Below are 18,188 nucleotides of genomic sequence, written 5' to 3'. Positions count from 1 at the left end.
GTCGCTTAATTCTTCTTGTTCAATGTAGTGTAGGGCCTTTTCTTTTTCTGGCTCATAAGTCCAAATCATGTGAAGTACATGGTTCTGCGACATCTGGTAAAACGATATCTTCTGTACCTTCATCACTGCTTCCAATATCCCAAGATTTTGGTGGCACAGGTACTGGAAGTTCTTTACTGTGTGGCACTGGCCGAATTGCTGATGGGATAGTTGGATATTTGATGCAGTGCTTGCTCTTTTTGGAAATGCCTTTTATTTTTGTCATGCAGAAATAGCAGTTGTCAAAATGATCCTTGGGCTCGAGCCACAGCATAGGGACAGCAAAAGGTAATGCTCTCAGCTTGCCATATAACCACAGACTTAAGTTCGTTGTGCAAGTAATACAACAGATATGTGAAGCCAAATTTTTTTTCTTGGTCACCGATCTTGCAGATGAAGTACAATGAATATGCAACTTTTGTGACATTGTATATTTTCTTCCTCTGAGTTTTTTGGGTTAAGTGTCCACAAACATAGCAGAAATTATCTGGGTGATTGATGCAACTTCTGTGCTTTGTCTTCTCCATTTTAACAATGCATTAACCTAAAACCAGTAAAAGTAATTGGTAAATTTGAACAGAAGGTGAATTCTTGTAGTGTAGTTTATCATACACTATATATTGAACAGTTGAATGGTTTTCCTCCAAATTAATAAAAATACTGACTTGTCTGGAAAAGTGCATCACAATCAAAATATACTATATTGCCAGAACAGTAATGATGTACTTGCTTAACTTTTAACCCAATACACAAAACCAACCAAAATAAGTTAAAAATTTCATTTCAAACAGTAATGATATCTTTATACAGAATCCAGTTATCTATCTATCTTAAAACTGAGACATGATTTTTACGATTGATTTTAAATTCTATACATAAAACTTGACCAGAAACAACCATTGATTTGCTGGAGGTAAAAATCATGTTGGGTAGTGTATTTAATTGCAAAAGCTTTGTATATTAGTAAAATGTTCTTAAGAAGCTACATATACTTGTGTCTTTGAAAATGTTGTATGGACCAAATTAATTGTACTACCAAAATATAATTTTGGTCATGAATTGAATATTTCCTGTTATTGTTATTAACAATGGTGCCTAAGTGACTACAAGATGAAAATACTAAAGAAATACTGGTTTGATGGAAGTGGTAGATGACTTTCATCAACCGATGAAATACCACCACTTTGCTTATTGGAGGCTTGAAGTGGTGAAACCCATGTTTAGTCTCTAGAGCAAAGTTTCCGGCATCCCTCTCCCCATACTTCTCCTTCAACCCATGCACGGTACTAAGTACTATAGGTTTTGATACCTTTCGTGTTTGGGGTTCTCATAGAAAAAAAAAAAAAAAAAAAAAAAATCAGACTATCTGAGCATGGAACAGAAAAATGACCACCTTTCATTAACTGTAAGAAGAGGTTAATCTGAATAGGGTTAATAAATTTATTAGAAACTCATTCTGTTGTGTCATTAATAATGATTACCAGGGTATAATATTTTTAAAAACATTGCTGTTATACACTATCCTCCAAAAAGTATCCAGACTTTTTGGAGGGCAGTGTATTTTCACAGTCCACCAACTCAGACTGATATAAAAGGAAGTGTATGAGCAACTAACTTGTGTAACTGATACCTTCCTTTTATAAAAGCTGTCTGATTTCAAGGTGGATGTTACTGTCAGATGTCATATTATTGGCTTGTTAAATTTGTTCCTTAAGTATTGAAAGTTGACCGGCAGTGATAACCGGATGTTATCACAAAATGGAAGCGAGATGATACGAGTACCAATATCATCTAGCAACATAAAGGAACACCACTGAAGCGCTCATTCCACATGAACAGGGTAGGGTAGTAACAACAATCTCATCAGACATCCCTGCAAAACATTAACCAGTAGTTTAAGGCATCAACAGGGATTGAGATTTGTATGGACACCCCTCTGTATGGAGCCTCCACAGCCTTGGTCTTCATGGGAAAGCAATAGTGCATACACCAAACACTACCAACCTCAATCAGTAGTCTTGCATTGCATGGTGTAATAAACACTGCAATTGGTCCACAGAGTAGTATTGTTATGTTATTTGGTTTTTAGGAGCATTGGCCATATTGCTAATGGCTAATTAGCCCCCAGTCTAATCAAGAAGCGTGTACTATGCACTGCTGCTGCTCTTTCCCACCTTGCTACGGAGGCGCCCCACAGAGCAGTAAAAATCAGTTCTTCTATGGAGTTATGAATCTCACTACAACCTACTCCAATTGGGTGGATGAGGAGGATGTGTACAGAACATTTGTTGCTGGGGCATTGTGCCAATAATGAAGTTTGAAGGAGGTAGAGTTCATATTATGAAGTGCTGCTCTTTATGGTATAGCCTAGGACCTTTGGTGGTTGTGTACAGAAACCATGAAACTGTGGCCATTCTTTGGTATACACCCAGGTTTATTTCAATAGGATAATGCCCCAAACCACTGGTGCTGTTTGAGAATGGTTAAAATTTTATACCATTCACAAACCATTATAAAATTTTATACCATTTAATCCCACTTTTATTCAAGTATAAAAGTGGAATGGCAAGTGCAGAGTCCCGGTTTGAATCCTACAAAACACCACTCTCTCTGGACACTCTTGTTTTCACAGTCCATTGAATCGAGTTAGATAAACAAGTGATTCAGACTGGTATATATGGAAGAAGGGGGGGGGGCTTCATAACATTTCTTTAGTGGAAAGCCAACCCAGCAGGAGTGCAGACTGGCACCCTACTTAATTTAGTGGTGCTGGTAGCAATGTGAGACAGGTGTGTCTGGGTACTACTTGGAGGGTAGCATACACTATAATTCACTCTGGAAATCAATTAGCATCTAAGAATACTTAACATTTGTAAAATGAATATGAAGAATACATAGAACTGAACTCTTAACTGCCAGTGAGGAATGTAGTGTAATACATAAACTGCTCTGTACTGATTGGTTTTCTACAAATTTTAGTTTTTAGCAAATTATCCCCATAAAAATACTCTAATTAAGAAACAGACATTAGAACTGGAAGAAAATTAGTCTAGTTTTCTTCCAGTTCTAATGTATATTGAATTATACATTAGACTTGGGTGAAAGGAGCTGCCCAAGAACAAACTGTTTACCGATTATTAAAATATTAATGTTGAAAAAAAGTCTCCAGTTAGGGTTAAATTTGAAAGTGTCTGCAATCCTACCCAGACACGATAGGAGGGAGTATATAATGAGAGCCTTGTCAATCAATTCAGCCCCGGAGAGATTGTGCAGGGCTCATGGGGTAGAATTTTTCTCAGCGTAGTCTGTGCTTGTTAACAGGAGAGATACACTTAAATAGAAAGGGTGCAAGAATATTTGCTGATGCTATCGAGGCAATGTTAGGTGGGTCAGAAAACTGCTAGCTTGGGGGAATTCACAGGCTAAAAGAATAACAGTAGCCACAGGCAGAAGCAAAAGTGATTATTGCACCATTTCTATTGTAAAGAGCAGCAGCTTAGAGAGCAAGTTGCTGGGGATTTCAAGGGCTGCTAGGAGTCATCATGGAACAAGTAAATACATGGGCTATGTTAGGGTAACTAAGAGCAATAAAAGGTACATGTATACTTGCATGGAGACCAATGCTAAAAGTATAGTAAATAAATTTGATGAATTTGAAGTGCTAGTTAAGACATCGAAGGTGGATACTGTTGGGATATCAGAGACGTGGTGTCACTCAGATATAAGGAATGCAGAATTGGAATTTGGGGAGTACAATGTGTACAGAAAGGATAGGAAGGAAGGAGAGGTTATGCTGTTAGTTAAGAAACACAAAGTTTAAGGAACTGCATCCAGTTGACATAGATGGAGAGTGCAACGTTGAGTCAGTTTGCTGTGACATAAGCACTGGGAAAGCAAAAATGAGGGTAGGAGTTTGTTATAGGCCTAATGACTCTGATGAGTACAATGAACAGTTATACAGAGAAATAGAGTGGGCCAATAAATCAGAGTGTCTCATAATGTGGGATTTCAACTTTCCAGATATAGACTGAAACTTGTGGGTTAATCATTCGCATTAGCAAGGCTTTCGTGGATTTATTGGATGATTGTTTTCTACAGCAGCAGCATGTTAGAGAGAGGAAACAAGAGGGAGCCACACTCTTGATCTGATTATCAACAGTGATTATTCCTGCATTAAGAATTTACAGATAAAGGAACCACTAGGTGGCAGTGATCACAGTGTACTGATGTGGGATTTACTTAAAGATGTAACTACCATCAGGAGTAAAAGGAAGGGTTTTTTCTTTTGTAAAGGTGACTATAGTGGTCTCAGAAATTTTTTAAGTTCTATACAGTGGGACCAATTGATAATGGTACCAACAGCAAATTCTATATGGGAAGCATTCAAGGAAGTAATTTTGGAAACTACTGGGCGTTTTGTTCCAACTAAGATATACTGTTCAAGATTTAGGCACAAATGAATGTCAGATGACTAATGAGACTCATGGCAGAGAAGAATAATGAATGGAATGCACATAAATTATCAAGCGACATAGAAGCCTATGGTAGATACAGACTAGTCTGTAATCAAGTCACAAAGGAGATTAGACAAGCGAAGGCAGATTATGAGAAATCTTTGGCAAAGAAAAATAGCAAAGCCTTCTTTACTTATATAAACAGTTTGACTGTAGAAGATCATTCTCAGACAGCTGCTAAACTAAATGACTATTTTGCATCTACATTCACACATGACAGTTATTCAAGGAGGAGAGGCCAGATGTTGATCAAATTCTAACAGGGAGTTGAATGATTTTGTAGTAACTGAGAGCAAAGTGTAGGACAAATTGTTTAAGTTAAACAAAAGAAAGGCACCTGGGGCAGATGCAATCTATCCAGTTATATTGAAGGAGACAGCGAGGGAAGTAGGCAAACCCTTAGCCATAATTATGAGAGCATCCTTAGATTCAGAGGAGGCCCCCATGGACTGGAAATGTGCAAATTATCCCCAATTCACAAAGGGGGGTTGAAAGGGTGAAGCAAATAATTATAGACCTGTTAGTTTAACTTCTGTTCAGACTCATGAGACTCATGGCAGAGAAGAATAATGAATGGAATGCACATAAATTATCAAGCGACATAGAAGCCTATGGTAGATACAGACTAGTCTGTAATCAAGTCACAAAGGAGATTAGACAAGCGAAGGCAGATTATGAGAAATCTTTGGCAAAGAAAAATAGCAAAGACTTCTTTACTTATATAAACAGTTTGACTGTAGAAGATCATTCTCAGACAGCTGCTAAACTAAATGACTATTTTGCATCTACATTCACACATGACAGTTATTCAAGGAGGAGAGGCCAGATGTTGATCAAATTCTAACAGGGAGTTGAATGATTTTGTAGTAACTGAGAGCAAAGTGTAGGACAAATTGTTTAAGTTAAACAAAAGAAAGGCACCTGGGGCAGATGCAATCTATCCAGTTATATTGAAGGAGACAGCGAGGGAAGTAGGCAAACCCTTAGCCATAATTATGAGAGCATCCTTAGATTCAGAGGAGGCCCCCATGGACTGGAAATGTGCAAATTATCCCCAATTCACAAAGGGGGGTTGAAAGGGTGAAGCAAATAATTATAGACCTGTTAGTTTAACTTCTGTTCAGACTCATGAGACTCATGGCAGAGAAGAATAATGAATGGAATGCACATAAATTATCAAGCGACATAGAAGCCTATGGTAGATACAGACTAGTCTGTAATCAAGTCACAAAGGAGATTAGACAAGCGAAGGCAGATTATGAGAAATCTTTGGCAAAGAAAAATAGCAAAGACTTCTTTACTTATATAAACAGTTTGACTGTAGAAGATCATTCTCAGACAGCTGCTAAACTAAATGACTATTTTGCATCTACATTCACACATGACAGTTATTCAAGGAGGAGAGGCCAGATGTTGATCAAATTCTAACAGGGAGTTGAATGATTTTGTAGTAACTGAGAGCAAAGTGTAGGACAAATTGTTTAAGTTAAACAAAAGAAAGGCACCTGGGGCAGATGCAATCTATCCAGTTATATTGAAGGAGACAGCGAGGGAAGTAGGCAAACCCTTAGCCATAATTATGAGAGCATCCTTAGGTTCAGAGGAGGCCCCCATGGACTGGAAATGTGCAAATTATCCCCAATTCACAAAGGGGGGGGGGTTGAAAGGGTGAAGCAAATAATTATAGACCTGTTAGTTTAACTTCTGTTCTGGGGAAAATAATGGAGTCACTGGTTAAAGAAGCATTACAGGATCATCCAGACAAGACAGCTGTTTGTTATTTGTTTGTTTTTGGTTTTTTTTTTAGGAGCATTAGCAACTAAGGCCATATTGCTCCGGGAATAAGCGGTGGTCATTCCCTTGACCTTTCCGCATCATCCGTATTTGGTGGTGATGGGCTCGAACCCCGGCCTAATCAAGAAGCATGTGCTACGCACTGCTGCTCCTTCCCAACTGGCTACGGAGGCGCCCAGACAAGACAGCAGTAATAATTCAGACAGCATGGGTTTGTTAAGGGGAAATCTTGTCTGACCAATTTGATTGGAGACTATGACATGGTCACAAAGGAACTGGATGCAAAAAATAATTTTGATATCATATACAGTGGATTCCAGTTATTTGGGCCACCGGTTAATTGGGGCAGCCGTTTATTTGGGGCAAATCTTAAAAAACAAAAACCAATCGAGAAAATAGCCAGGGTTTACTTCGCTTAATTGGGACAAAATGCCATTTAATCGGGGCAGGAGACCTCGGCACTGGAGATTACCCTACGATTGTCTCCGACCGTACCACATAGTTCTGTCGGATTTCTGGAGGTCACAACCATAAAACAATTAGCAGTCACCTGTTTATTGGGCTTTTCTGTTAGTGCAATCTATCATAAACGGACAGTAAACTCGATCTTATTGAATTTGGGGTAATACCGACAGCTTGTTTGTTTGTTTGTTATTTGGTTTTTAGGAGCATTAGCAACTAAGGCCATATTGCTCCGGGGATATGCAGTGGTCATTCCCTGACCTTTCCGCCGTATTTGGTGGTGACAGGTTCGAACCCTGGTCTAATCAAGAAGCATGTGCTACGCACTGCTGCTGCTGCTCCTTCCCACCTGGCTATGGAGGCGCTTATACCGACAGCTGCAATTCTGTGGGTTATTATGGTAAAATGTGTTTACACTTCCATGGAATCTTCAATCATATAAAAAAAATAATTTTCAGAATCTTCTCTTCATTCCTATTTTTAAAGCTTCGTAATTTGTTACTCCATTCTCACTTGTGCATGTTGTGTTACTTGCAATTTGTGTGCCGTGTTCTTTGTTACTGATTGCTTATCTTTTTACTGTTTTAAATTTTAACCCCCACCCACAAATGTCAGTGAACAGAAATGTCAACTAGTTAGTATGTACATATTACAGTACATATTAATTATTCCGATTATCACGTATATTCTTCCGATTTTCACGTATCATTTAATTTTTTAATTGGTAAGGTAATAAAGAGTAAATTTGTGCTTAATATATCTTTACTTTAATAGCCTGTGATAATATTCCTCCTATTTTCGCTAATTAGAATTGCTGTTTAATGAAATTAAAATTCAATTCACAAACATGATCAGAGTGACCGGCGCTTACTACACATCGTATAGTGAACGGTACTTTACTGTGGTGAGTTCGTCGTAACATGATTTGATTGTACAGTGAACTAATTGTAAGGGGGGGGGGGGTAAAATGTATTTTTAACTATTTACGTGAAACTTCAGATAATTGGGGCAGCCGCTTAATCGGACCAAAATGCACTAGTCCCGATGTGTCCCAAATAACCGGAATTGACTGTACTTGGATTTCAGGAAAGCTTTTAATACTGTTGCACATGGAAGACTACTGTACAAATTAGAGCATTATGGCATTAAGTGCAAGTTGCTACAGTGGATAAAAGGATGGTTGAGTGGGAGAAGACAGAGAGTGGTAATCAATGGATACTGCTGTACGTGGACTAATGTCATTAGTAGTGTCCCTCAGGGTTCGGTGCCGGGCCCATTGTTGTTTTGTATATTTATCAATGTTATTGATGAAGGTATATCAAGCTTAATGTCAAAATTTGCAGATGATACAGAGAAAGGTTAAGTTCTGCAAATTGCAGAACTTAAGCAGGTTGGCAGGGTTGTTAATAACTAATAATGGTATGCTGCTGCAACAGAATCTGGAAAAGTTGGACAGATGGTCTGAGAAGTCGCAACTGAAGTTTAACATTGACAAATGCAAAGTACTGCATATGGGTAGCAGTAACCCAAGAGAAATGTTTCATTCTCCACTACCCTGAGTAGTAGGGAATGAAAGAGAGCTAGGGGTAATCATGCAGTCAGATATGAAGTTTTCTGAGCAGTGCAGACAGGTTGCCATAGTAGGTCATGGGGATCTTGTCAATGATATACAGGAATTTTGCAAGCAGGGACAAGGAGCTGATTATCCCCTTCTATAAGGCAACGGTCAAGCCCAACCTTGAGTACTGTGTACAGGTCTGGAAGCCTCATTTTAGGAAGGATGTAGAGTTGCTAGAATGAGTACAGAGAAGGGCAACAAAACCAGTGAGGGGAACAAAGAGATGCTCTTATGAAGAAAGGCTTATGTTCTGCAGATTGCAACTTCTGGAGGCTAGGTCCTGCGAGGCGATCTGATTGAGGTGTATAAGGCCTTGAATGGATTGAGCAGACTCAATGCTGATGGGATTCCTCCTCTTACTCAGATTACAAACCTGATGGGGCATAGATTCAAACTGAGGAAAGACAGTTGTAGAACAGATGTACGGAAATTTGCCTTTAGTTGATTGCTGGAACAAACTTCCATTTGTTGTTGTGGAAGTTGATAGCTTAAATAAATTCAAGGCATAACTAGACAAACATTTGGAATGAATAGATCAGTGAAATGGGAAGGGTTTTTTTTTTTTGGCTGATGCTGTATAAGCTTTCTTTCTTGTATCATATGCCTCTGCTAATGCTAACATCTGCACAGTGTGTACATTCATATATTCTTTATATGCATGGGGCACCTGATATTTGTTAGTGGTACCCTACTTCTCTACTGCTAACAAATGCAATTTTTCCAAAAAAGGCTGAAACATCTAGCTTGGAATAACAGAGTGGTAAGTTTGGTATATTAGCTAAGTTTAACTTAGTGCCCTTCAGGTAACACAGCCCACACACATTCAATAATAAAATCCATCTCATTTAATGAAAAGTGAGATGAAAAAAGCATTTTCCTGTACCTTAAATGTAATGTTTATATTTTCTTAAATATTTCAATGACCTTTTATAATTGCCTGTTTCTCTACTGCACCCTATACATTAGATATGCAGATGTTTTAATACTTTGTAACCAATGATATGAACAACTTGTTCTTGGAACACAGTTCCTTTAACCAGTCAAAAGCCAAAATAATAGAAAACCCTTTAATTGCTAGAGGGTGATGAGATTTAAAATGCTGTTAATTTCCACATTTTAAATCTCATCACCCTTTAGCAATTAAAAGTTCAGTTTTCAATTGTGTTCAAAAAACTACCAGAATGAATTATAGTGTATAACATTTTCAAATAGATTATATCCTGGTAACCTTATTAAAGAATTTCCTATATATTTAATAATGCTATGAATATAATCTATTCTAATGGCTCAAAGAAATTATTCTTCTAAACCATGTTCAGTTAGAAGATTGAAACAAGTATTTCATCAAACCTATATTTCTTTGGTATTCTCATCTTATGGTTGGTATTTTCATCTTATGGTCATTTAGACAATATGGTAAATAACAATAACAGGAAATATTCAATTAATCATGAAAATAATATATTTTTTTATACGAGTTTCTTTCAGAATGGCTGTGAGTATAAATTGATTATTTGAGGTCTTGACTACATGTGGCCAAATCTTGTTAAGGCAGAGGAGGCTCTGCTATATAACAGCCAATGCTGATTTGTAATACATGTTTTACATGTTGATTTGAATGTTAAAAACAGTAGTACTCACTTGGCATCTTCACCTGGCATTAGCATCTCTTTTCCATAAAGTTCTATTTCTGATGTACAGTCCCACGTCTTGGAAAACATTTGACGTCGAGCATATGGCAAAACTGGCATATCATTACCTCCTTCACTTTTGTTTAGAACATAAATCTAATAAAGAATATCATATGAATAAATTGCATATTTTCTATTAAACTATCCATGTTTAGTTCAGTCTTAATAATTACAAATAATATAAACACAAGGTTCATTATTACAGATGACTCATGACAAAACTGCTAAAACAAGTTTCATTTAATGTACTATTAATTCAATAACATTAACTACAGGAATTTATTATGGTAATAACAAGTTTTATAAATTGAAATGAGAAATGTAATTTGATTCAAATGTGTTTTTAAAGGTATGTGTTTTTTGAAAGATGAAGATTGGACAACTAACCAAGTAGGAAAGCGAAAAAAAATAAATTCTTGTTTTTTATTTTTGGCCTGAACAAATATTAGCATACTGTAGAAGATAAGATTTTTTTAAGAAGATAAGGATTTTTTTTTTTGTTTGCAGATTTCTGAGACATCAATATCAATTGATTATGATTGCTTCTAGAGAGATACTATTGCAGACGTTGCCTCTTTAGAAATGTTGAGTCAAAGTTTTTTTTTTTTTTATAACAATAGTGTAGCTGTTTAGAAGTGGCTATCAACATCACATTCAAAGCTTCACCATAATAATTTGTAATTGTTTTTTTTTCTCACCTGGCTGAATATTCTCTTACACTCAGCATTGTTATGAAGAATGGTTAAAATACTAAGCACGACTTTGGATAATCTGTTATATTTCAAATTTTCATGTGCACCTGTCAGTTCATACTGAAACTGCAAAATATCTATTTCTTTATTTTCAACAACAGAAGTACTGGAAGCTTTTTTTTTCTTCCCCCCTGCATAATCAATTGAAAATTAATTTTTTTTTTACCATATGTATAAAGCAGTTTACTGTAAAGGGTATAATACTGATCAGTTAATTATCTATTAGTCTGTTTTGACATTCATAACACATTCCCCCTGAAAAACCTGCTAAATAAAGTTTGCCTAAAATAATTTTTTTTTTGACTAACCAAATGACTACAGCAAGCCATTCTCAGGTGTTTATTACAGCCATACAAATATGGCTGTAATAAACAGAATTTTTAAAAAATTCCAATTTTAATGTACTTTTACTAAAATTTTACTTTTATTAAAATTGAAATTTTTGTTATGTAGGTTTCATGACAAGGGCAACTATGGCCAAGATGTGTCTGTTAAGAGTCACTGTATTTAATTTTAATGAATTATGGATATATCAAAGTGTATGTATTATTCTAAGATATTTAATATACATAAAAAGTTCACTTAGGCTTGCTTTGTCACCAAGTATATGGATGAGAGTAAGAGGAGCGTGCAAGTTTGCTAATGTTTGGAAGGGTGTGGTATGGGTGGCTGAATAAGATGGACAATCAATCAGAATGTGCTTAATGTGCTTTGTTCTGTCTTCCAGATACAACCCACAATGTGGGTTGTATCTGGAAGACAGAACAAAGGATCTTCTCCTAGAAACAGATATTTGTGTGTGCTAGGAAGGTATGCCGAATATGCATCTTGTCAATATAACTTCTTCCCATCTATCTGTCAGTGAACTAGAATGCCTTAAACAGATTTTTTTTTATTCTGCATAGTTCAATCCATAGTTGTTCTCTCCAAAGTTGTGTCCAAATGGAAATATATCTGGCATGAAAGACATCTCTATAATCTGTATAAGGTATGAACTGAAGGTTACAATGTGTATAAAGATCTGGATTTTTTTTGCTGCATGGCCTGCATGGTTATTATATCTTGGTATTCCAACATAGCTGGGGATCCAACAGATAGAAACTTGTTCTTCTTGCTTTTTGGAAATCTCGAATTTATTTTTTGAGATGTTGATTCAAGTTCTTTGAGGAATATTTGCTATTCTGTAGCGTTACTATTTCAGTATACGAGCGGTTTCCAAAATGTAAGGTAACACATTTTTTTCCCTTAATAATAGTGAAAGGGAATGAGCTGAACGCGGTGGACAGATAGACCTGTTAATAACGTTCAAAAGGACTGCCAGTGGTAAAATGGCAGCTACTGTGAGTGTGTGGTCCAAAACAGGTGTTCGTGAAGTTATTCGTCTTTTGCAAGCAAAAGGGTCTTCACAAAAGGTGGTGACAAAGAAGCAGGTGTGTTTTTGGTGCAATGAATTTAAAGTGGGCTGTGTTGACACTGAAGATAGACATCAGGCGGGCAGGCGTTCATCGAGGAAGACAGAAGACAACATTTCGCACATTAAGGGCATCGTTCTTAAAAAAACAGGCAAGTGAAATTACACAAATAGTGAATGTGCGTAAGTAGACTGTTCACAAAATTGTTCACGACGTCCTTAGCTTTTGAAAGGTGTGTTGCTACTGGGTGCCCTGACAATTGTCAGAGGAGGACAAAGCAAAACACGTGGGGATGTGTCTGGAGAACCTGCTGTGATACAGAAACGAAGGAGAGGATTTTCTCGCTTGCATAGTCACAGCAGACGAAATGTGGGTTCATCATTTAACCCTGGCAAACAAGATTCCATGACCTGGAAACATCCACAATCTCCTGTGTGCAAAAAATTCAAAACTGTTCCCAGTGTCCAAAAAGTCATGGCCACGTGTTTTGGGATCGCCAAGGCATTCTCTCTCTGTTGGTGGATTTCTTGCCAAAGGGAGGAACAATCAATGCACAGCTTTACTGTGCAATATTGGAAAAATTGAAAGCCAACATTCGATGCAAACGACCAGTACTCCCGAGAAGCGGCGTGATTTTGTTGCACGACAATGCAACTCCACACACACACACTGCCCACACCACTTGTGAGTGGTTGTGCTGTAATTGTTGGAAAACCCTGTCACATCCCCCATACAGCCCAGACTTCCATTTGTTCAGCCCTCTGAAAAAACACATCTCTAAAGCATTTCACCATGGATGAGGAAGTTCATCAGGCAGTGTGATGTTGTTTACCGTGTGTCAGCATGGACTTCTTCAGTCTTGGTCCTTGAGGTTGTCACAGATATTCTCTCAGATATGCCAGACAAGCTGAACTTGCTACCTGGGAGTCTAAAACGCTGATGGAACTGATATTCGGGTGACATACAAGTCAAGTGGATCCAATTTTGGCGAAGTCCGGATGGTCAGTGCCAGCCAAATCCTCTGCTTGCACCTTCACGATGGTGGGACTGTTAGTAATCCTGGGTATAACCACCATGCACAAGCACTGTGGGTGACCACCCAGGTGTGAACCAACGTAAGCAGGAGTTGAGGTGTGGCGCCCTCACCACATGGAGGAATGCCACCCCCTGTGTTACCAGGCAGTACTAGGTGGTAAATGACACTCATCACCGGTGCAATACCACCACTTTGCTTATTGGAGGCTTGAAATGGTTGAACTCATGTTTAGTCTCTAGAGCTAAGTTCCGGTCAACCCTTTCCCAACTCTTCCATCATGCAGTACGACTGATGACTTTTGAGGTTACGATGAACATCGTGGCGAGATCCAATCTTTTTACATTTCAAGGGTACAGCTCTAAAACGGAGTTCGTAAGCTGGCCACTAGTTAGTACATGGGACCGAACCTATTGGAAACTCTCTAGGAGGCTTCCGGATCAGCTAGTGTATAATCTTGCTACCTTTACTCTGACAGATAGTGACTGGAGGGAGGGCGAGTAGTGTATGTGGGGGGGACATTGTCGAGGCCACGTTATGTCAAGGATCTGGGTATATTCTTACTAAGTGTACGCCATATCCAAAAATTTCATTACTTCATACAGCATGCCCCCCCCCCCCCCACACACACCTTTTCTTACTATTGAATTCACCATGAATTGTCAAACTAATAGAGTAAGCTTATCTGTGAAAAGATCTAAACCTCCAAAACACTTCCTAATACATTTCACAAATATACGTGGTCTCAATTGTAATCTCAACGATGTCCATTTCCACTTGCAGTCTGCCAAAGCCCATGTACTTTTTCTGATAGAATCTGTTATCGGCTGATTCAACTACAGCTCGTCTCAGTTCGCCAAATTATTCGCTGTATGATTCCTTTCACCTGAAAGGTGGTACTTATGCATACGTTTGTTCTGATTATCCCTGTCAGCGACTTGGTAATTTAGAATCTCCTTTTTTCAATCTTCTCTGGCTTAAAATCTCTCTACCTCATTGTGTCAAATTCATCTATTGTCTCTACCATTCTTCCAAATCCACTAATCACTTGGAGCTCTTTGACTTCTCTCTGCATCTTGACTTTCTCCAGTCCAACTTTCCTAACAGTGAGGGAATTTTCCTTAGTGATTTTAATGTTCACAACTCCAGCTGGCTTCCGTTTTCTAGTCACACCGACCCAGCTGGTTGAGATGCTGAGGCTTTTGCAATTACTGATAACCCTGTACAGATTGTTCATTTACCTACAGGAATACCGGACAATCCTAACCATACAGCCAACGTGATTGATCTTTTTCTCACAAACAATCCTAAGTACATGATCGAAGTGACAGGTACTTTAGGCACCTCAGATCACAACTTGGTGATTTTCTCTTCTCCAATGGAGCCTTTATCTCATAGCTATTCCCGACCTTACTGTTTGGCATTACAAGAATGCGAAATGAGATGAACTGTGAGATTTCTTTTCTTTGTTTCCTTGGTCGGATCACTGTTTCAAAACTTCTGATGTCAATGTTTGCTTAGATCATGTCAGTGAAATTATTCTTGCAGGAATGGAATCCTTTATCCCACACTCCACTTGAAAATCTTGTCCTTTATCTAAAACCTTGGTTTTCCAATAAATGTGCTAAGAATGTTCAAGAGAAGAACATTGCTTATCGTAATTGGCTTGTTTCTCATTCTTCAGTTTCATTTTCTCCCTACACCAAAGCTTGCAACAATTTTAAAGCAGTTATTAATCAGTCCAAACTAGAGTTTGAACAGACTCCGAGTAGAGAACTTGCTTCTTGCCCTAATGGTAGCCGAGCATTCTGGTCTCTTGCCAAAGCTATTGGCCGCAACTTTTGCCCATCTCTGCTCCTATCTCTGTCCAAACTAGATGGTTCTGTTGTCACTTCAGCCAAGGATAAAGCTGACCTGTTAGCATCCCATTTTTCTTTCAACTCACGTATTAATGATCATGGTAAAACACCTCCAATCATTCCCAACATGCTCCATTCAATGCTTCCTGTAGTCTTCAGTCAAAAGGATGTCAGAAGGATTTTAACAAATTTTGATGCTAAGAAAGCTCCTGGTCCCGATGGTATTTTTCCACTTGTTCTGAAAACCTGTGCTCCTGAACTTACTCCTGTTTTTTGCCGCCTTTTTCACTTTCTTATTCCAAAGGTGTTTTTCCTTCTGCTTGGAAATTTGCTCATATCCAGCAGTTCCTAAAAAGGGCGACAAATCCCTCCCATCCAATTATCATCCCATTGCATTTACTTCTACTCTTTCTAAAGTAATGGAGAAATCAATTAACTGCCAACTCTTAAACTACTTAGAAACCTTCTGTCTCATCAACGATTGCCACTATGGATTCCGTCAGTGTCGATCCACTGGTGATATTCTGGATTATGTTACCCATTTATGGTTTGTTTGTTTGTTATTTTGTTTTTAGGAGCATTAGCAACTAAGGCCATATTTCTCCGGGAATATGCGGCGGTCATTCCCTTGACCTTTCCGCATCCTTCGTATTTGGTGGTGATGGGCTCAAACCCAGGTCTAATCAAGAAGCGTGTTACCCATTTATGGACTAATTCAATGGAAAAGTTCAGTGAAACACAAGCAGTTGCTCGACATCTCAAAGGCTTTCGAACATGTTTGGCATAAGGTATTCTAAACAAGCTTCCATCTTATGGTTTGCCAACTGTTTTTTGTAATTGGTTATCCAGTTTTCTCTCTGATCTCTCACTGAAAGTGATGGTAGATGGCTCTATCTTCTAACTTCTCCACTAATGCCGGTGTCCCACAAGGCTCAGTTCTTTCCTCCACTGTTTTCCTCTTGTATATTAATGACCTTCTTTCATTGACTGGAAATCCTATCCATAGTTTTGCCGATGATAGCACATTGCATTCTACTTTCCATTTTGAGAAACTTTGCCCTGCTAAATCAGCTTCAACTTCTTGAAAGTCTGCTACCAATTCCTTAAATGCCGATCTCCAGGTAATTATCCAGTGGGGCAATGACAACTTAGTTGATTTCGATCCTTCTAAAACTCAGTCTTGTCTTATATCTTGCAAAAAGGATTCTTCTGATTCTATGCTTATCTTTGGTGACACTGATTTCTAGGCAAAAAATCTCTCTTTTTGGGGATTACCCTGACTTCTAATCTCTCTTGGCACAAGCACATTACAAATATTGTTTCCTCTGCATCTAAAAAACTTAGTTTTCTCTTTCGCTCTCTCAGCGTAACCTTTCTTCCAAACAGCTGTTCATTCTGTACAAATCTCAAATCCGCCCTACCATGGAATATTGTTCCCACATCTGGGGTGTGGGAACAATCCAAAAACCTGTGGGAACATCCAAAACCTCTCTCAGGCTTCTTGATTCCATTCAGAAGAGGGCAGTTAGGTTAATTAATGATTCATCTCTAACAGAGTCTCTCCACTCGCTTTCTCATAGACGTACTGTTTCTGCTGCATGCCTCTTCTACAGATACTTCCATGGGCACTGTTCTTCTGAATTGGCTTCTATAATTCATGCTCTCTCTTTCAAAACAGTCCAAACACGTGCCACCACCAGCCAACATCCATTTACTGTCCAACTTTTCATCTTCGTTGTTTATTCATTCAACTGTTTTCTGGAACATCCTTCCTTCATACATATTTCCTGAATATTATAATCTACAAAAGTTCAAGTCCAATAGCATTGTCAACAAATATCTTCTTTCGTCTTCTCAACCTTCAACCCAAGCACTGTACTAAGTACTATAGGTTCTAATACCTCTCGTGTCTGGGGTTTACATAAAAAAAAAAAACAGTACTGGTATTGATAAACTGATCCATCATTGGGACAAGTGCATCAATAAAACTGAAGACTTTGTGGAGAAGGAGTGCATATTCACTTTTTTTTTGTGTGTAATTTCAACTTCGTATTATTAAACGTCATAGAGAGAAAAAATGTGTTACCTTACTTTTCAGAAACCCCTCATATATCAGGGTAGGAAGAAGCTGGTTCTCGATAATACCATCCAGTGCCAGTTTAATAGCATACAGTTCTGCTGTGAAAATACTGCAAATGTGAGGCAAGGAGATGGATGTAGTGTAGTCTGGAAAAACTACTGCTACACCTACTGAGTTGTTTGATTTTGATCCATCCTTGTAAATTTCATGATTGTTTCTATGTTCAAACCTGTGCAGTCCATGAAGCTTCTGAAGAATGATTGAAAATATGTCCTTTTTCTTCTAGTTTGTGAGATATGATATGGACAGAGTCAGCAGGCAAAGGGTTCTGAATTTATATCTACTGTAGAAATATGATGGAAATGTATTTCCCAAACTTGAACTAAGTGGCTGAGATGCAGTCCTACTACAAATGAAAATAAACCTACTGATTTATTTTCATTTACTTTGTAATCATAATTAATCGTCAACAGGAGATCATAATAATGGACCAGTTTGGATGTGACGGTTGACTGTATATTTTTGCTGCACACATGCAAAGTAGATAATCTCAACGAAGATGCAGCAGAGGTTCTGATGCATCTGCATATAAGCTGTAAATTGGTGAAGTTCTAAAGGCTCCCTATTGCTATGCGGAGAGCACTATTATGAAGTGTCTAGGTGCTGTAGCATGCTCTCTCCTGCTGAAGCATATATATAGAAGATCCATAATCCAATCAAGATCTAATCAAAGTTTTATATAATTGTAGTAATGTGTACCTGTTGCTCCCCACGGCATTGAAGATACTGTGCACAAGATGTTAAGTTTTGAGAGGCAGCTAGTTCGAAGTCTCGGCGCCTCCGTAGCCAGGCGGGAAGGAGCAGCAGTGCGTAGCACATGCTTCTTGATTAGACCGGGGTTTGAGCCTGTTACCACCAAATACGGAGGATGCAG

General features: G+C 38.2%; 1 protein-coding gene across 1 annotated transcript in view; it reads right to left on the bottom strand.

Moving 5' to 3' along the window:
- mEFTu1 (mitochondrial translation elongation factor Tu 1) overlaps nucleotides 1-18,188 on the bottom strand; it is a 167,394-nt gene that overhangs the window by 5,426 nt on the left and 143,780 nt on the right. Inside the window, exon 10 of the mRNA XM_090373527.1 lies at nucleotides 10,069-10,214. Coding sequence (XP_090229653.1) covers nucleotides 10,069-10,214 — 146 coding nt within the window. The remainder of the gene's footprint in view (nucleotides 1-10,068; nucleotides 10,215-18,188) is intronic.

This window comes from Mastigoproctus giganteus, chromosome 5, assembly GCF_048544385.1.
Source record: "Mastigoproctus giganteus isolate SK-2022 chromosome 5, ASM4854438v1, whole genome shotgun sequence".
Taxonomy (NCBI): domain Eukaryota; kingdom Metazoa; phylum Arthropoda; class Arachnida; order Uropygi; family Thelyphonidae; genus Mastigoproctus; species Mastigoproctus giganteus.
This window is presented reverse-complemented; position numbering and strand designations above follow the sequence as displayed.